Source organism: Octopus sinensis, linkage group LG11, assembly GCF_006345805.1.
Source record: "Octopus sinensis linkage group LG11, ASM634580v1, whole genome shotgun sequence".
In the NCBI taxonomy this organism is placed as follows: Eukaryota; Metazoa; Mollusca; class Cephalopoda; order Octopoda; family Octopodidae; genus Octopus; species Octopus sinensis.
In genome coordinates this window covers 44,393,105-44,414,492 of record NC_043007.1, presented here as the reverse complement: position 1 = coordinate 44,414,492, position 21,388 = coordinate 44,393,105, and the positions used below count along the sequence as shown (strand labels likewise).

Below are 21,388 nucleotides of genomic sequence, written 5' to 3'. Positions count from 1 at the left end.
GGCCATGCTGGAGCATTGCCTTGAAGGATTTTTAGTCAAATGAATCAACCCCAGTACTTATTTTTGTTAATCCTGGTACTTATTCTATTGGTCTCTTTTTGCCAAACTGCTATGTTACAGGGACATAAATACACCAACACCGATTGTCAAGTGGTACTGGGGCATAAACACAGATACAAAGGCGCACACATAGATATATACATATATATATATATGATAGACTTCTTCCAGTTTCTCTTTACCAAATCTACTCACAAGGCTTTTGTTGGCCCAAGGCTATAGTAGAAGACACTTGCCCAAGGTGCCACAATAAAATTGAACCTAGAACAATGTGGTTAGGAAGCCAGCTTCTTACCACACAGCTGTGCCTGTGCCTATATGTCTCTCTTTGTTCTTTTTTCCTTTGTAGATCTGGTTTTAGTTGTTTTGGTTGTTATTGATCTTTTTTATCCTCAGATCAACTCTAATCAAGCAAATTTATGGTCAAAGGACTTCCAGTCTTTTTAGAGCTGTTTAGGAATACTCTCCTTTCTTTTTAGAGGAATCTACAAATATATTATGTAATGTGCTTCTTCCCTTCCCAAGTTAGATATGGTTTGAGGGAAATTTGGCTGCTGTTTCAGGCAAATAAAATGAAAATGTGAAAGCTCTTTCTCAAATGATATTTCAAACAGGAAAATGTATTTATTTTAAAAAATTTTCTGTGTCTTTTGAAACCACAAACGGACAATGGACCTTTCAAAAATGGTCATTGCTTTGACACATGTCTACAATGATGAAATAAAATCACATCCTTAGTTTTCTTTCTTGTCAGGACACACTTCATTTTTTGTTTCTTTTCTTGTTTTTCTTGTTGTTGTTGTTGTTTTGTTTTTCCTTATACTTATCTTCCTTGTTTTGTTTTGGTTTTCTTATAGCCTGCATTGATAATTCCACCCCACAGTCACTACTTAAAAGCCAGAAAAGTAAGTTTTAACTTTATTCTATTTCAACATGTAATTCTGAACTTGATATCAATCTTCTTTCAGCTTCCGTCTGCCAAATTCACACACTAGGCATTGGTCAGCCCAGGTCTAGAACAGCATTCACATGCCCAAGATGCTGTGCACTGGGACTGAACCCAAAACCACATGGTTGTGAAATGAACTTGTCACTTGCACAGCTATGTGTATAACAAAATTGTGATTAACAAGGTTTTCAAGAAGCTCAAGCTTGGATTTTTCTAAACTAGACATGGACAACCTGGTCAGTATGACATATTGCTCATCATGAGGCAGCCACAATACTAAAAAATTCTAGATAATTTTTCATTAACTGTGCCATTCAGAAAGTTCTGTGGGCCATAGTTTGTTGCCTGTGACTATTCAAACTCTTAGATTACGTTTCTAAAATCCCTGACACACTTGGACACTCTTTACTGGTAGACCTATTCTGTTGTCCAGTTTGATACTGCCACCTAAACCTTAGATACCTTTAGCGGCAGTCTTTCTGTTGCAAGTAGTTGGCTCAGTTCTTCTATATCAAGATAATTTATTCCTCTCTCAGAATTATTTGCAATGCCCTCCCTCTTGTAACTGGCATTCTCCTACCTCAACTGCTCTACCAAGTTAGTTTTTTAATCTAGCACTGACTAGGGTATTTATATTATTTGTTGTTATTGCTGTTTTTTAAACCTCAAGTTGATCTTAATCCAGCAGTGTTATGATCAAATATATTCCAGCCATGACCAGTCTGTGTATCTATGGTCTACATTATCCAATGTATATTTTTGTTGTTGTTTTCTTTTTATGCCAGCAGGGTGTGGTTTGGGGAAGATTTCGTTGCAGTTTCTAGTAGGTTGATCAACCACATAAAGGCTCCTTTATTGATGTTGACGTTATTGTTGATGGTAATGTTGCTGTTGTTGATGTCTTTAATGATTTTTTTGTTGTTATTGTTGTTGATGATATTGTCCTTGATATTGATATAGTTGCTGCTGCTGTTGATGATGATGATGACATCATTGTTCCTTTTCACAATTCTGTTTCAGTTCGGGACAAAAATAAGCATAAAAAGCGACCTGCTTCACGTTCTTCAGCAAGCAGCCTAACAAGATCCAGACCAGCCTCACAGACACAACAAGAGATGTACTATAGAAATACTTACAATTTACAAGAGGACTGGAAGGTTTGGTATACTTGCTGCATGCATTGTCTTCAAGTTGTTCCCATTTCATTTTTTAACACTACATGCATATACACTCACACACATTAACTGTATCTGTAAATGTCGGCTAAGTCTCTTCTGATCTGAGGAACTAGATTTCCTTCCCATCTTATATAGATATATATGAAAAATCATGAATATTTATTACATAAATGTATAATATACGCATGGCTGTGTGGTAAGTAGCTTGCTGCCCAACCACATGGTTCCAGGGGTCAGTTCCACTTCATAGCACATTAGGCAAGTGTCTTTTACTATAGCCTCAAACCAACCAAAGCCTTGTGAGTGGATTTGGTAGACAGAAACTGAGAGAAGCCCATCGTGTATATATATATGTGTGTGTGTGTGTGTTTGTGTTTTTCTTCCCATCACTGTTTGACAATCAGTGTTGGTGTGTTTACATCCCTGTAACTTAGCAGTTCAACAAAAAGACCAATACGGTAAGTACTAGGCTTAAATAAATTCTGGGGTTGATTTGTTTAATTAAAACTCTTCACAGTAGTGCTCCAGCATGGCCGCAGTCAAATGACTGAAACAAGTAAAAAGAAAATTATAATCCATTATTGAAACATGTGTATGATGGCTATTTGGAACAATCCTTTTAAATAGTATACATATACAGGGTGCAGTGAATAAATTGTCATCTAAATTATGCAAAAATGAAAATAACACTGACGTCTCATTTTAACAGATATATTTACCAAAATTACATAAAAATATCTTGAAATACTAGACAGTAAATTTATTCAGGAAAAACATCTTTGGCTTCAACTATGGCCTCAAGACGCCTTCGGAATCTCCTGCAACTCTTCTGGATGGTCTCCTTGTTTAAGTTAGTGAATGTTACCATAATCCTTGCCTTCAGTTCATCTTTGGTGTTACAAGGAGTTTTGTCGGTCTCTTGCTCAACTGTGCCCCACACATAATAATCAAGGGGGTTGCAGTCTGGGGAATTAGTTGGCCAGGTATTAGTGGTAATGTGGTCGCAGAAATTGTCTGACAGCCATGACTGGGTTCTCCTGTTTGTGTGGCATGGTGCAGAGTCCTGTTGCCAAGTCAATGGGTGTTCTGTGTTCACCATCTGATCCTGACAGAAATTTTTCTCGTCTGGGAAAAACCAAGGTATGTTCAGTTGAAGGGGATACTTGAGTTTGTTCAAAAGCTTCGTAGTGTGGTCTTTCCTCTTGTCCTTGATGGCTTGCGATAAAAATTGGCCCCTTCTCATCTTGTATGAGGAATACCGAATGTCTTCATGCACTACCTGCCTGATTAGAAACTCAGATACTCCCATATTCCTGGCAATGAACTTGATTGACTTGGAGGGATCATTGTCAATTATGGCCTGGATCTCACCAACAAATTCAGGAATTCTTTTCTTATCAGAACAATCATAGTGAGTTTTCCTAGCTGCCATACCTTCATAATCACCATTAGACTCATCCAACTGTTTCCAAATCTTCTGCACTGTCCTCAGATTTACACCCAAATACTCTGAAATACAAGCATTACATGCCGTTTCCCAATTTCTGGCAGAGTAAATTGCGTCATGATGCTGTTCTTTTCCACAAACAGTGCCCAACTGACCCTACTATACTGTGTAGTCGGCAAAATCCAAAACAAACAATGCTCATGCACAAAATAAGAAATATAAAATGGCAACAGTTTACCCATCGCACCCTATATATGTGTGCATGTATGTATATATATTATATACGTATACATATATACATATATATACACATACATACATATATACATACATACATATATATACATACATATATATATATATAATATAATTCGAGACAAAACCACTATTTTAAAACCAAACAAGAAAAGACTTAATCAATACATAAAATTTTAAAATAGTGGTTTTGTCTCGAATTATATTATATAATATTTTACTATAAAATTGGATTAACCCTAAATCTGATTTTTCCCTGTAATTTTGGATTCATTCCCTAATATTTATTATTATTCATATATATATATATATATATATATATATATATATACGTAAATACATATATATACATGGGAAGCTTTATGAAAATAGACAAAAGACGAAGGCAGGTTTACGGAAATAAACAAAAGACGAAGGCAGGTGGAATACAAAGAAACAATTGTATTAGTATGGCACTCAGGAAATATAAATAAAACAAGTCTTTAACGTTTCGAGCCTACGCTCTTCAATAGAAAGATACACAGAGAAGAAACACAGAAAGAAGGAGAGAAAAAAATGCGTGCAGAGGCTAGCGAATCAACATGGTGATCTGATTTCGGCCAGAAGTCAAAGATCAAACGTGAGACGCAAGAGCGAAATTAGGGGAGATAATAGGGTTAAATGACCTTGCTCCAAAATAAGAGTGTGTGTGTATGAGAGAGTATTAGTGCGTATGAGAGGTCTGGACGTGTGTATGTATATATGATGTGATGTGTAAAGTCGTATGGTGTAGTGTAGAGAGAGGAGATGAGGGGGAGAAGAGGAGGGGGAGAAGGAAGGATAAGAGGGGGAGAGAGAAAGAGAAGGGGAGTGAGGGAGCAGAGAGAAAGAGAGAAGGGGAAGAGGGAAGAAGGAGGGAGGGAGAAAGAGGGAAGAGGAGTAGGGGTGAAAGGATGAAGGACTGAAGAGAAGTAGGGGTCAGGGGGGATGTTAGATGAGGAGGGGGGAGAGTTGAGACCAAATGACGTATAAGAGCGAAGAGAGAAGATTAATTCCTGTTCACGGCGCAAACGGGAATCCGGATGGCCTCTGTGCAAGGACAAACCGAACACAGACAGGTGTTGCAAGGAGTGACCAGTGGAGCGGAAATGGCGTGAGACCGGTGTGTCATTGGCAGTATGTATATATGAATGTATATATGTATATACATATGAGAAGAATGACCACTATGTGGACAGCCCTTATGCTAGAAGTAGATCCGCTATGGTCTTACCACTAAGAAATGTTCTCAAGAAAATTTAGCAAACACCAGAACGTAAGTGAGCAAGACAAATGAAAAGTACCAAAAATATAGATTAATCATAAACATGTTTCATTATCAATAGTTACGTAATTTTACTTACGCAATTTGTCCGTAGATCTTCAGTATGATCGTCATTTTACAAATATAATTTGCAGAACCATACACGAGACGTCCGCACAATGTCGTACATGTATCTAGTTCTACCTATTACACTTGTGGTTATTTTCAAAAGTCCTTGTTTTTGCGCGCTAAATTACCAGAAATAATACTGCAGAAAATAATTCATTGCAATGGCTTTTGCCAGTTAGAGAACGTATTAATTTAAATTTAAAATGTGGGTGAAAAATTGGATATTAATTTGATTAACATCAATTTAAAACCAGTGGTCTAGCATATTAAAATCTGAAGGTTCAGTAAATTGTATTACATACATATCCTTCTCATATGTATGTAATACAATTTACTGAACCTTCAGATTTTAATATGCTAGACCACTGGTTTTAAATTGATGTAAAAAAACGCACCACCTGAATGTGGCTGATGCCAATGCCATTGACTAGCTTCTGTGCTGGTAGCATGTAAAAAGCACCATCCAATCGTGGTTGATGCCAGCCCACTCTGGCCCCTGTGCCAGTAGAACGTAAAAAAGCACCAACTACACTCTCAGAGTGGTTGGCATTAGGAAGGGTATCAAGCTGAAGAAACACTGCCAGATCAGACGAGCCTGGTGCACCCTTCTGGCTTCCCATACCCATCAAACCGTCCAACCCATGCCAGCATGGAAAAAGGACGTTAGACAATGATGATGATGATATATATATATATATATGTGTATGTGTGTATGTGTGTATATATATATATATATATATATATATATGTGTGTGTGTGTGTGTGTGTATATATATATATATATATATATACACAGACATACACACACGCACACACACACATATATATATATAGATATATATAGTGTGTGTGGCACAGGTTCCTTCTACCAGCCTACACAACTGTGCATTATGCAATGCAAATCATGGGTAAGGCTCAAGAGTCATATAAGGGCCTCACATTGCATTATCAATGACCTATTTGAATGATCCTTTTCAGCAATGCCTTTGTTCATATCCGAAGAAAATACAGGAGGGTCAATTAATTATGATTTTACTCAACATATTCTCCTCTGAGATTCAGACACTTATTGCAGTAATTTTTCAGTTTTTCGAAACCCTGTAAAAGAACTTGGCAGGTTGGGCCTCTAACCAGGCCTTTTGCAATACCCTTAACCCTTTTGTTACCAACCCGGCTGAAATCGGCTCTGGCTCTGAGTTCAAATGTCTTGCTTTCATATGTTTTTAATTAAAATCTTCCACCAAACCTTAGTCACAATTTATGTTCCTGACACTAGCTTAATGATAACTAAGTTATTTTACTAAATTCTTTGTTACATTTAAAGTAATTGAAAGAAACACAGAGTATCTCAAAATAAATACAGTAACGAAAGGGTTAAAGCTAGGATCTTTTCTGCATATTGAAATATTATTTGGATTGAAGATCTGGTTTGAATATTTGCAGCACCTTATGGTTTATACAAAAGGTACACAAGGACCTGGTTGTTTAGTGGGACTACCAGTCAAAATTAGGTTTATACAAAAAGCAGACATTGACTTGGATGTAGTTATTCAATAGGGTGGTTTCTGTATACCAATATGGTATATACCAAAGATGCTCAAGAACCTGATGATGGTGTCAGACAAGGTGTGTCTTTATACCATTCAAAATTAAATATATATAAACAAACAGACAATGAAATATATTGCAAAAGATTATTTGGTTAAAATGAATCCCATTCAGTGTTTTATAAGTGCTCAAAATTGTTGATATTTTTCTTTTATATTTCCATCTTGCAGGAAGCTTTCAAAGATGTTGCTGATGATGATGAACTTTACCAAATTGTACGAGCTACTCTTGGAAGAAAACCTGATCATTCTTTCATGACAGAATATTATTCTGATGATGGTTCCAAAGATGGTTATTATGGGTTTAATCAAAGTTCTAGGCTTTCCAGCTATGACGATAGATATTCTGCATCTTCAAATTTCCCACCTTCTCGTCAGTCTCAAGCCTTCAGTTCTATCAGCAGATCAATGATAAACTCTAGGAAATCAAGCCATTTGCTAATGAAAGACAAACCAGGTGATGTCCTCCAAAGTCGGACACATGTATTTACACAACCTGAAAAGGCATTCACACCTAGGATCCTGAAAACAAGTAAAAAGTCTCTGCTGAGTGAATGTAAATACTATAACCCTCCAAGGCTCCGCAAAAGCAAGGCAGAGAGTGAATCTCAGAAAGACAAAAAGGAAAAGCATTCAGACCAATCTGAAACTTCAAACTATCTTGATCCAGAATCTTTGACAGAATCAACATCCTACATCTCTTCACGATCATCTAAATCCCATTCGACCTTAGTTGAAGAACCAGTGCCTCAGTTAGACTTGTTACCAGATAAAGAAGGAAGAAGTGACAAAACTAAAGTCAAGAAAGACACAAGAAATAACACTAAGGAGAATATCATATTGGAAGATGAAAACTCGGATTTAAAGAACACTACATTGAATAGACATAAATCTAAATTGAATCCAACAGATAATGCCTTCAAACAAACTTCAACTCAAAATTCATCAAAAACTCCCTCAGATCTTTACCAATCCAATGCAACAAGCAGCCATCTCCAGTCTCCAAAAGCATTAAATGAAATTAACAAAAGGTGATGGTTTAATTTATTTTATTTGGGAAATAAATATATATATATATATATATATATATAATATATATATATATATATATATATATATATATATATATATATGTATGTATGTATGTATATATATGTATGTATGTATATATGTATATGATTGATTGATCGATTGACAGATATTAATTAATTACTGATTATGGTACATAGAGCAAATGTTGGAGAAATTATGATAAACATAAATTTATGTCATATGTTCCCTATGTACATTTTACTGTTGTGGTTGTTGTTCCAAGACCAATTGGATGCTTCACCATGGCATATCATCAGGAGAATGCTTTATTGCATTATATTACAAGATCAAATGTCTGACATAGGGAACATATGATATAAAATTGTGTTTATCATAATTTCTCCTACATGCACACACATATAAAGGATGTCCCAGAAAAATTTACCCATGTTTAAAACTCTTCCTAAAGAATATCTGTTCAGGTAATATTATCTACATTTTACATATAGATTTGCATGTCTTTTGTTCATGTGCCTACTGTTTCATTTGTCTATAACAGGTTTGTAAACAAACATAGTGTCGAAACCAAAATGTGACCAGATTGTTGCTTTGAAAACAGCTGGAGTGGGCAACAAGGACTTAACAAAACAGTTGAAAGTGTGCCGTAAAACAGTGTTCAATACCAAGAAACAATATATGGAGTCCACTATTTCTTGGTAGGAAATGATCAATTCACACCAAACTGTTGAAGCTGTGAAGAAGCAAATGAACTGAAATTCCCACAGAAATGCAAGAAAAACTGCAAAAGCTCTTGATATTTTGAAATCGTCAATGCACAGGATTTTTGAAGATTTTAAGCTAACTGCATACAAGAAACAATCCCAGTAGTTAACTTCAGCAGCTCCCAAGTAGAAACGGCTTGATAGGGGTAAAAGCATGCTAACTGAGATGAAGCATGCTGCTAATAAAGTGTTGATCTGGTCCAACGAGAAGATCTTCAGCATGGAAGCAGTTACCAACAGGCAGAATGATACCCGAAGGTAGCAGGAGTCATTTACACTGTCAGATGCCAGCTTTACTCATGGTGTGGGCTGCAGTTGCATCTGTTGGGTTCAAGCCTCCCTTGATCTTCATCGATGCTGAAGTTTATGTGGAAATGTTGGATGAGAAAGTGTTACTCTGAGTCACAGAAACCTTTGGTGACCATTACATCTTCACTCAAAACAGGGCTCTGACTCACACATCCATTTTGACACAGAGGTAGTGCAAAGAGCATTTCAGGAACAAGACAATATGGTCTCCCTCAAGCCCAAGCATCAATCCCATGAACTTTGCTATCTGGTCCATCTTAGAGAGTAATGTTTCTGCTCACTCCTGTTCAAATATATCAAATCTGAAGAAAGCTCTTCTGTGTTCATGGGTCAAGTTGGATGAAGTAGCAGTATGGTACTCTTGCAACTCAGGGACCATTTGTTTGTAGGCTATGATCAAGGTGAAAGGTGGTCATTTTGAAATGTAATTACTGCAATGGATTGACAATTTACATTAGAACATGTGTGCCAGATTTCATTATCTTACCTTAAGTTTATTTTGAATAATTAAGAAATACCAATGGGTAAATCTTTCTAGGACACCCTGTATATACTGTATGGCTTAAGGTGACGGCTTCAATTTTATTTTGCTAGGAATATAATGTATACTATCAGATTAAATTTGTCTATTATCTAATGTGCTGCAATCATTAGCCGCCCACCAAGCCAATGGCTTGGTCTCTATTGGTTGCCCTACTTATATGGTTAAATGGATTGGATTGTATCATATTCTGTACCTATTTGCCTTATCAACAGAGATTAAGTGATTACATTATCTTCTAAATCTTTTTAAGGTATATCACAACCTCATAAGTACATACTCTGCCTGTAGTTCATGACACTTCATCTCAAGACAATAAGGTAGCCTCTGTTAAGCCACTTGATTTGCTAGTCATTTAATCTGCTAGAAATGGTAGTCTTATCTCTCAAATCATACTCTGTCATTTTAAAAAAAGGAGGACCATTTTGGTATATATATATTTTGGAAAATACATATTAGTGACAGAGGTATTATCAATACTGAGAGGTAAGCATGCATTTTGTAGGAAATGCCAATATGAGAGTTTCTCTCATGGTAACTACTGCAGTATAATTTGTTCTAACAGAACATCCACATTTAAGTGGGGATAAAAATTACCTCTCATATTAATACTGCTACTGTTGCTAATATATATTTTTTAACAAGCTCACTGGCCAACTCCAACACCAGAGCCTGCTCTGGCACTGTTTTTCTATTTATTGCTGGCAGGGAGATGAGTTGTAGCTATCTCTGACAGCTGAGTGTCCATCATTGATAAGACCAAGGAATTTTGAAATCACATGATCTGGTGGGTCTCAGTACTGGAGATGGCAGGGATTTATCTCCTTGCCAACGACATAAGAGTGCATTTTGCACCAAAAACCTATATGTAAGTTTTTCTCATGGTATCTATAACAGTAAAGTTTGTTCTGACAGAACATTTGAGTTTAAGTGGGGATAGATATTACCGTAAATCCTCGAGTATAGTCCTCCCTTGAGTATAATACACAGGATTTTTAGGGGACTGTACCTCTGAAAAACCTAAACCTTGTGTATAATACGCACCCCTTCTCTAACTTGAGTCAAGGCGGTCTATATAATGTGCTTGGTTTGTAAAAATGTATACGATAACGTCCTTTATTATTATTGTATATATAACATAATGCAAACATGTAGCTTTTTTGTGCATTTTGTTTGCAGAAAATAAAGAAATAACAGTAATAACATTTAATAAATGTTGCTTACTGCAAGTTATGGATGATTCTTTTATGACTTCATTGCTTTCAGGCTTAGCTTAAGGTATTTTCGTGCCCAACATCAAAAAATGCATCTGAATAAATATTGCCGGACATGAAACAGAGACTCAGACATTGCTTAGAAAATAATTTTCATTTTTAACCTCGTATATAGTATGCATTAGGGATTTTGACCTTTAAATTTTGGGAAAAAAATGCAAATTATACTCGAGGATTTACGGTACATTATATTATGTCTGAAACAAAAAAAAATATGCAGTAGTCATGATTGGAAAGCCTCTAATCTACTTGATCTGAGTCTTAACAAAAACAAGCTTACAGATGTCACCACCTTTGGGTTTTTTTACAAATGTCTATTATTCTCTGCACTAGCAAGACATTTATCACCCCTGCCTAATCCCACACAATGCACCTTTCTTCTTCGCATTACCACCCGTACAATCTCTTTTATTACCTACAAATCACTTTTACCCAATCCTTCTTACCTGTAACTGAAGTGCGTCCCCTTGTTCCTTCTCTGCTCACATTTTCCCCTGAAACACTGACCCACTAAAACTTCAAATTAAACAATTACTTCAGTGGTCTGAGTGGACTCAGAAAATGATAGCACATCTAAGTTATTGTTGTTGCTGGTTAGCCTTCACGTATTCCAACTATGACTGTTTCATCGTTAAACCTAACTAATATAAATGATGAAATGTGCCTCGTCAGTCTGAAGGTTAACAACAACTGTATGACTCACCAAGACTTACCTTTATGCTTCTTTTGCATTACTTTCTTCTAAACTGATATAATCAGATTGTTTCAAAGTTAAATAACATATTCATTACTATGTAACCAGCTCTTTCAGTTAAATAGCCAGTTCTTTACTGGTTATGTAACTTTCTGTTTCACTATATAACTAGCTCTTTCAGTTGAATAACCAATTTTTTACAAGTTATTGAATTGATGATGCAGCTGTCTTTTTTAGCTCAGTAGCCTATTTTTTACCATGTAACCAGCTCTTTTGGTTCAATAGCAAATTCATTACTAGTTACTGGCTATGTCACTAGCTGTTTCGGTTAACCCTTTTGATACCAACCCGGCTGAAACCGCCTCTGGCTCTGTAGTATAAATGTCTTGTTTTCATAAGTTTTGAATTAAAATCTTCCACCAAACCTTAGTCACAATTTATGTTCCTTACACCAGCTTAATGATAACTAAGTTAGTTTACTAAATTCTTTGTTAATTTAAAATTAATTAAAAGAAACATAGAGCATCTCAAAATAAATACGGTAACGAAAGGGTTAAATAACCTATTCTTTACTGTGTAGTTGGTTCTTTCAGATAAATAGCCTATTCTTTATTATTTACATAATTTATTTACAGCTCCTTCAATTAAATAACTAGTTCTTTACTTTGTAACCTGTTGTTTTCTACATTTACTGATATGTTATTAATGACCTATTTTCCATATATTAGCAATATAAACAATATTTTTTTGTGTGTGTTTGTGTCTTCCAGCAGTGAATGTGAGTACATCAACTTCATGAAACATGTCACAGAAGATATCTTACTCAAAGGTTTATTCACAAACAGGTAAAGTAACAACTCCAAGATCTGGTTCCAATTTCCTTTGCAATTGGGCTTGTAGAGTATGAATAGATGAGTGGATCAGATAAGGGATGATCCACCGAGAAGTCAGCGGTTTATACCATCATCTTCAATGTTTTAACATCTACTTTTCCATGTCTGTGTGGGTCAGACAGAATTTGTTGAGGTAGGTTTTCTACAGCTTGATGCCCTTCCTGTCACTAACCCTCACCTGTTTCCCAACAAGGTAACATTTACCCATGGCCAGATACGTTTTCATTGAAGGTTGGAAACAAATGACACTGTTTGGACAATTGTGACACACATTTTGCAACCATGATGCAACATCAAGACAAGGTAACACACACACATACACATATGTGCATGCACAGACAGGCTTCCTTTAGTTCCTCTCTCCCGAATCTACAGCCTAGGTTGTCATGCAATGGGAATGAACCTGAAACTTTGTGGTTTGGAAGCAGACATCTTAATAGCTAAATTTACTTAGTTGTAAGAAGGCACCACAAAATTGTATATATCCCCAAAGAAACAATGGGTCTAAAAATATCAGTTAAATTACCCTGATATCACATCTTAAATAAAGAACTACTACATTCAATAATGTAATCCTAGACATACCCTAAAAAAGTGAGATGTTATAACTGGAATACACTTGATCCATTCTTCTTTGTCAGGTTTAGCCTAGCACTAAACAATGTCTTATAAAAACCAAATACACGGAGTCGACTTGTTTAACAAAACATTTCATGTGCCGATGTAAAATAACAGGTTACCTAGCAATGACCAATATGAGTAATAATGCCATATACAAAAATAATAGTAATAATAATAATAACAATGATAATAATGGTTTCAAATATTGGTTCGAGGCCAGCAATTTCAGTACAGGGGATAAGTTGATTACATCACCCCCAGTGTTCAACTGGTACTTATTTTATCAATCCCAAAATGATGAAAGGCAAATTTGACCTCCATAGAGTTTGAACTCAGGGCATTTTGTCAAGCATGCTAATGATTCTGCTAGCTTGTTGCCTTAATGATGATGATGATAATAATAATAATAATAATAATAATAATTGTTTCTAATATAGACACAAGGCCAGTAATTTTGAGGGGATGGTATTTAGTCAGTACCATTGCAACTGGTATTTTATTTTATCAATCCCAGAAGGAAGGCTAAGTTTACTGTGACAGGATTAGAACTCAGAACATAAAAAGGAGCACTCTACTGTTGCTGCATATTCATTGTTGAATAAGTAATGTCTCTCTTTCAATATGCGTGTGCGTACCTTGATTGGCACATACGTAGCTGTATGACTGAAGTTTGCTTCCCAGTGGCATACTTTTGAGTTCAGTCCCACTGTGTGACACCTTGGGCAGTGTCTTCTACTATAGCCTCTGGTTAACCAAATCCTTGTCAATGGATGTATGTATTTTGTGTTGAGTTACAAATTTTGCAATATTTCGGTAACATATTTGCTTTATTTGTCAAGTTACTTAAATGACAAAAGCAGCCTAGCATTCAAAGTAGAAACCATTCTGTTGCATTGTTTGAAGCCACCTTTCTGCCAGTTCTTTGATCCCAATCTTATATCAGTTTTTGTCCTGCAAGGTAAAGAACTCCTTCACTAAACCTTCCACCCCTTCTTGGTTGATGAAGCTGCATGAGCACAGGAAGTGAGTAATGGATTGGAACAAGTAATAATCTAAGGAAGATATTTTTCTGCAGTCCTACTATGCATAAGCAGTGGTTCAACAAGAGCCAGCTTTCAGAACCTGTCATCAAACATGGGCATTTCAAACACAAGGTGATGCTCTGTGTCTGGTGGAATTATGAGTGTATAATTCACTACAAGTTTATGGTGAAACCATCGATGCCAGCCTGTACTCTGAACAACTGGAGTGGATGTATGCCATTGTACACCTAAAATACCCGGCATTGGTTAACAGAAAGTGAACAAAACAATGCAAGACCTCATACCACTCAAATAACCCGGAATAAACTCCAGGAACTTGTGGAAATTGAACTGATGTCACACCCAGCATATAGTCCAGACCTAGCTCCCTCAGATTATTACTTGTTCCAATCTATGGCTCACTTCCTATGCTCACAACACTTCATCAACCAAGAAGAGGTGGGAGCTTCATTGAAGGAGTTCTTCACCTCGAAGAGCAAGGAATGATATCAGCATGGTATTAAAGAACTGGTAGAAATTTGGCTTCAGACAGTGTAAGACAATGGACTCTACTTTGAATGCTTGGCTGCTTTTGTTGTAACTTGACAAATAAACCAAATATGTTATCAAAATATTGCAAAATATATACATGTTTGTGTGTGTGTATGTTGGTGTCACCATGTCTTGATATTGCATGATTTTTTGTAAATGAATGTAATTGTCATACAAGCTGTGTCACTCATTCCCAATGTCCTATAAAAATATGTCTAGGCATGGGCTGTGCGACAAGAAGGACATCTGGTGAAAGTAAGTCTTCTTCAATAAACTTCACCCAACCCTTGCAAGCATGGAAAAGTGGACATTAAAATGATGATGATGATGACAACAATGGCGACCATGACCATTACCACAACGACAATGGTGGTGGTGGTGGTGGTGGTGAAAAAGAAAATGATACGCACTCACCCAAGATGTTGACTTGACCACTAGACCATGTGTTTGCAAAACAATTTAGTTGATCACATGCCTATGCTAGCACCTACATATACTTCATTACCATCATAAACTACCAACACCCCCTGTCATTATCATCATCATTGTCTTCATCAGTTGGCATAAGAAAAGAGAATTATTATTTTTCTTTTTAAATTAGATAATTCAGAGAAGCCATCCACACTATATATATCTACATCATTTTTACCTTTACTTAGTATTTTGTTTCATCATTACTTCATCAAGCTCAAAGAAGATTGTGCTGATGAGGTAAGAATAAGGATAAAATATGTTTGGAGTTATCTCTGGAACTTATTGTAAAAAAAATTAATACAGTAGTGTTCATTGATATTATTTATATTTTGTCATTTTTTTCAGTATTTTCTGTATTAGATATGTTAACAGCAACTTACTTGTGTATGTATGGTTTAAGTATTCACTTTTCCATTTTAATTTACTTTAAAGGGCAATTCAACAAGTTTTTGAATTCCACATTATGAAGCATAGAGGCAAGCTTGATGAAGTAAGTAATATCGTCATCAGTATCATTATTTAACATCCATTTTTCCATGCTTGCTTGGATCAGGCAGAATTTCTAAGGCTGGTTGTTGCCAACCCTCACCTCTTTCCACCTGGTGACTAGACAAGTATTCATCAAAAATTGGAAACAAACAACCCTGCTTCTATGACAGTGATACTTGTTTACAACTATCACATGATGTCAAGTCAAGGAGACACACACACAATATACAATAGGCTTCATATAGTTTCCATCTAATTAATTCATTCACAAACTATTGGTTGATCCAGAGCTGTAGTAGCAGCCACTTGCTCAAGATGTGGCACAGTGGCCCTGAATCCAAAATACATACATAGATGTACACACACACATATATATATATATATATGTATAAAAATGTGTGTGTGTATATATATATATATATATATATATATATATACACACATAGAGTGTGAGGGATATTTGAGGACCCATTTGGTAATTTGATAAAACAAGTCTAATCTAGCAAAAACCAAATATATTTTAATAAAAATTTGTGCACGTGTTCTCCATGAGCTTTGTTAATAAGATTATTCTATGAAGCTGCCTTCTGTTTCATTAGATATTGATAGACAGACATAATCTTTACATCTTAACTAGATCGCTGTGACCTGTAGATATCAATTATATAAAAACCCATCATTAAATATTACTGTGGAGGTTGGATGGCTATTTCAGCATACTCATTTAACCATTTAGCATTCAAAGCAGCCATATCTCACCAAAATATTCTGTTTTATTTTCAAATCAGCCTGATCTAGCCTCTCACATGTACCCTACAATGTCATTCTAAAAATAAACAATCATCTCAGTGAAATCTTACAGCTATGAGATTAGTACATGATAAATTCAAAATAATGTAAACAAATAAGCATTACAGTTGACAGAGTAGTCTGAATGCTAAAGAGTTAAGGTTTAAATGCCGTGTTGATAATGATGTTTTGCTAATTGTAACTCCTTGAAATATTTGTCTTTCAGGGGAAAATGAGGAGAATGCTAATGAATTTTCTTCAGGATATTGGTATTAAGCCTGAAAGGGATGCTACATTTAATGGAAATACATCTACTTCAAATGAACTAAACAATTTTCCTAGCTATTCTGGTCTTAATTTATCTGAAAATCTCTCCAAAAGTATATCTTTGATGAATAAATCAGAAGAATGTCATCAGAAAAACTTGGAAAAATTGATGACATCCATGTCAGATTTTAATGTTAGCCAAACAGAAGAAAATTTAGTGAAAGAAAATCCTCAGCCCGAAGTATCTCTTGCTAGGAAACAGAGACATCAGTCTTCGTATTCCAAACAAAGAAATGATATAAATGTAGTGATTGCAAACCCCATGGATGAAGATACAGAAATAAACAAGGTCACTCGTGATGAAAAACAAATAGTTAATCCAGATGGTGATAAGATGAACTTTACAAAAGATTGTGATAACAAACAGAACAATAAACCTGTACCACGACCTCGACGAAAGAACTCCTCACCAAATATATTGCAAGAATCAGCACATGTGCACATGACATCCATTGTGAAAACTTTAGATCCTGATATATATTGTGAAAAAGCAGCTGGAGATAGTATAGTTTCAAAGGATTCATTTCAAGAAAATACTGCATCAGTAGACATTTCTTTGAAACCTGCGGATTACGTTTCAGAAATGAAGACATCAGAACCAGTTAAAACTGCAAACAATTTGACCATGTCCAATAGTTCAAACATGATGAACTTGGCTTCTGACAAATCTGATGGAAAATCACAATTAGAGCCAAATTCTGTCTATTCAGAATCTTCACCTAATCATGAACCCACAGCAAACCCCTCCCAAATTAACCAGTCTCCAGATTCACCAGTTAACAACCATTCTGATAATCAAGTTGATGAACAGAATGATTATGATGAAGATAACTTTGATAGTGTTGACAGCGATAGTGATTTCTAAACTGTTTAAGATTGTGATACCTGATATACTTTTTTACTGACTCCACTCATTTAACTGTGGCCAAGCTGGACAACTGCCTTGGAGGGTAGAGTTGATTATAACAACTTTGTATTTGTACACTGGGTATTTATTTTATTGTCATCAGAATGAGGGAAAGTAAAATTGACCTGGGTACAATTTGAACACAGAACTTAAATGGACATAATCAAATACCACAAGGTATTTTTCTCTCTAAGTGTGATAATTTTTGTTCTTTAGTGTACCACTATAGTAATATATTGTATTTTGAGTGTATCGAGAAATTCCCCAATATGTTGGGAAGGGTTGGCAATGTGAAAATTTAAAATTAACTTCTTGAATGTGATATTATCTGGAATTGTCAGTTACTATTACCTCATAATAAATAGTGTACTTGTTATTTTCTGTTTTGTTATCCTTGCTACATGCACATACATACATACATGCCACACACACACAAATTCTTGATCAAGATAATATTTAAAAAATAGGTAATAATCTGTTTGTTAGAAATTCAAGCAAATATTATGTTTGTGTGTCATCATCATCATCATCATTTAATGTGCATTTTTCATGCCTGAATGGGTTGGACGGTTTGACAGGAGCTGCCCAGGCTCCAAGTCTATTTTGGCATTGTTTTTATGGCTGGATGTTCTTCCTAATGCCAACCACTTTACAGAGTGTACTGGGTTCTTTCACACAGCCCTGGCACAGGTGCTTTTATGTGACACATACATGGTTGCTTTTTACATAGCATCAGCATCCATGAGCCTGCATGATTAGGAACACTCTGCTAAAGAGGGGACATACATGTATGCAAGGACAACCACATATTTACTTAGCTTAACATGTCTTCTCAAGTACAGCAAACCACCAGAAGTCTCCGTCTCCTGTCATCACCTCTGTAAGGCTCAATATCTGAAGATCTTTCTCACTACTACATTCCACGGGTCTACCCCTTCCACGTGTTCTTGCCACAATTAGAGCTCGGCAACTTTGATGCAACTGTCTTCATTTGTATTCATTACATGACCATACCACTACAGTTTGCTCTCTTGCACATTACATCTAATGCCTCACATACCCCGTTTTTCTCTCAAATATGTACACTGACACAAGCCTTTGCATGTCCTCAGCAGTCACAGTGTATGTTTCATTGCCATGTAGCATAGCTGTTCGTACACAGGCATCATACAGTCTGTCTTTCATTCTGAGGGAGAGGCTCTTCATTATTAACTGTGGTAGTAACTCTCTGAACTTTGCCCAGCCTATTCTTATTCTAGTGATTATGCTTTCAGAACAACTTCCCCCACAATATCCCACCACTTCTGCTTATGTTATCTTTGGTCCTCCTCTTCCACAGTCTCCTTCCATCTTGGACAAGTTTCTTCAATGATAACCTTGGATCAATCAAAGCCTTTTGAGTGAAGTTTATTACACAGAATCTGTTGGAAGATACCATTCCAGTTGTTGGGTTGTAGATTTAATCCATCATCCAGTTTAATACCACACCCTGGCCTTTGATTGCCTTTAATGCAATCCATTCAGTTAAAAGTATTCTTTCCATCAAACTTAGAGGACTAGAAAATGCTATGGACATTGTCCTTCCTCATCTGACCAACCTATTAAAATAAATTGAAAACACAGAATAATCCATTCCTAAATGTTGATACTGTATCTAATATTTCTCAAGTAATCTCTCTTCTGTTGCTTGATTTCCAAATATAATTCAAAAAGGCTAAGGTGTTCTTTAGGTATCTAATGAGGCAATGAGTTTTTATGTTGGTGTAGACAACCTTTGAAGAAGAAAATGGAATTAAGCAGACAAGAGCACACATGAAGACAGAATGTGTTGCTGAGGAGGTCACAGATGTGTGATGAAAGATTTCCAGACAATGGAATAAGAACGGTAATAAACAAGTGAAGAACGAATATATAGTGTGTGTGTTTATTTAGCAAAAAAAAAATGGCCATCCCAAAATTCAACAATATCTGTTTCAACAAACAACTTCACATCAGGAATCTTGCAACACAAATTCATAAACATGTATATAGATATATATGTACGACAGGCATCTTTCAGTTTCCATCTACCAAATCCACTCACAAGGCTTTGGTCAGCCCAAGACTACAGTAGAAGATATTTGCCCAAGATGCCATGCAGTGGGATTGTACCTGGGAACAATGTGGTTGGGAAGCAAACTTCTTATCACATAGGTGCTGCTGTATGGTAAGAAGATTCTTTATGTGAATTCATGTGTTGAAGCATATTTTATTGTGTCTGGGGAGAGTCATTCTCTTTTAATGCCTTATTAATTTAACCTACTCACCAGTTTGATTTCCACTTATTTACTTATTTATTTTTACTAGAATATTTCGTTGCACCTTGCAACCTTTTCAATAGTCACTGACTCTGACATGTAAATGAGTGGAAATCAGACTGCTGAGTATGTTAAAATAGTAAGGTACTAAAAGAGACACGATAATATATATATATACATATATATAGTATTATTAGTGAATTGAAGAAATGGAGTTGAACGAAGATTGAACAGAATTCCTTTTATTGCATTCTACACATGTTTCAAAAGCCACAATTTTCCAAATTCTGATTAAATAAGGATCCCATATTGTGGCTTTCTCATCAGGAAAAAAATAGGAATTCCGTTGGCAGCACAAAACAGAACAGAGGCGCAGCAAAGCAATTTGAACGATGCGGCTCTTTAAGAGCCCATGGGTGAACTGATTATCAATGTACGTTGAAATCGGGTGGTGGGTGCGTTGAAGATATTTACAGGTCAGGCGGCGGTCAAATCCAGTAGGTGAGAGCAAGGGGTGTGGAGATGTTCTGTGTGACCAAAACTAAAATTCTGAATATTTTAAAGAATACTGGGTGTATTTTTTGGGGGCGAGACAAAAAATACCTAGAAGCATGTATGTGTGTACTGGCCTATGTGTGCGCGGCCGCATGTTGGTAAAAGGCGCTACTTAATGGTCACTGCTGAAAAATTCATCAGGCGGCAGAAAATATTTTTTGTGTACGTTTGATTTCCACTTATTTACTTATTTATTTTTACTAGAATATTGTGGACGAATTTTTCAGCAGTGACCATTAAGTAGCGCCTTTTACCAACATACGGCCGCGCACACATAGGCCAGTACACACATACATGCTTCTAGGTATTTTTTGTCTCGCCCCCCAAAAATACACCCAGTATTCTTTAAAATATTCAGAATTTTAGTTTTGGTCACACAACATCTCCACACCCCTTGCTCTCACCTACTGGATTTGACCGCCGCCTGACCTGTAAATATCTTCAATGCACCCACCACCCGATTTCAACGTACATTGATAATCAGTTCACCCATGGGCTCTTAAAGAGCCGCCTCTGTTCTGTTTTGTGCTGCCAACGGAATTCCTATTTTTTTCCTGATGAGAAAGCCACAATATGGGATCCTTATTTAATCAGAATTTGGAAAATTGTGGCTTTTGAAACATGTGTAGAATGCAATAAAAGGAATTCTGTTCAATCTTCGTTCAACTCCATTTCTTCAATTCACTAATAATACTAAAATTCAATTATCCGCACCAACGCACGGTTGCAACACCAATAGGTTTTATCTCCAACCGTGCTTTCTTCTGCTGTGATTTTTGCTACCAAGGTATCGGTTAAACTTTTGATTAATCTGCAACAAGATTATTCATCTTTCTATTTTACCATATATATATATATATATAATATATATATATATATATATATATATATATATATAGATATATATATATATATAGATAGAT

At 35.9% G+C, this 21,388-nt stretch overlaps 1 protein-coding gene across 2 annotated transcripts in view; it reads left to right on the top strand.

Moving 5' to 3' along the window:
- Positions 1-17,989, top strand: part of LOC115217461 (spermatogenesis-associated protein 7 homolog) — a 28,104-nt gene extending 10,115 nt beyond the window's left edge. For both annotated transcript variants that reach the window (XM_029787166.2, XM_036507447.1), the window contains exons 4-9: positions 918-965; positions 2,030-2,166; positions 7,079-7,938; positions 12,310-12,384; positions 15,534-15,591; positions 16,606-17,989. In XM_029787166.2, the coding sequence (XP_029643026.1) occupies positions 918-965; positions 2,030-2,166; positions 7,079-7,938; positions 12,310-12,384; positions 15,534-15,591; positions 16,606-17,571 (2,144 nt within the window). In that variant the 3' untranslated portion in view covers positions 17,572-17,989. The remainder of the gene's footprint in view (positions 1-917; positions 966-2,029; positions 2,167-7,078; positions 7,939-12,309; positions 12,385-15,533; positions 15,592-16,605) is intronic.
- Positions 17,990-21,388: the final 3,399 nt, after the last annotated feature.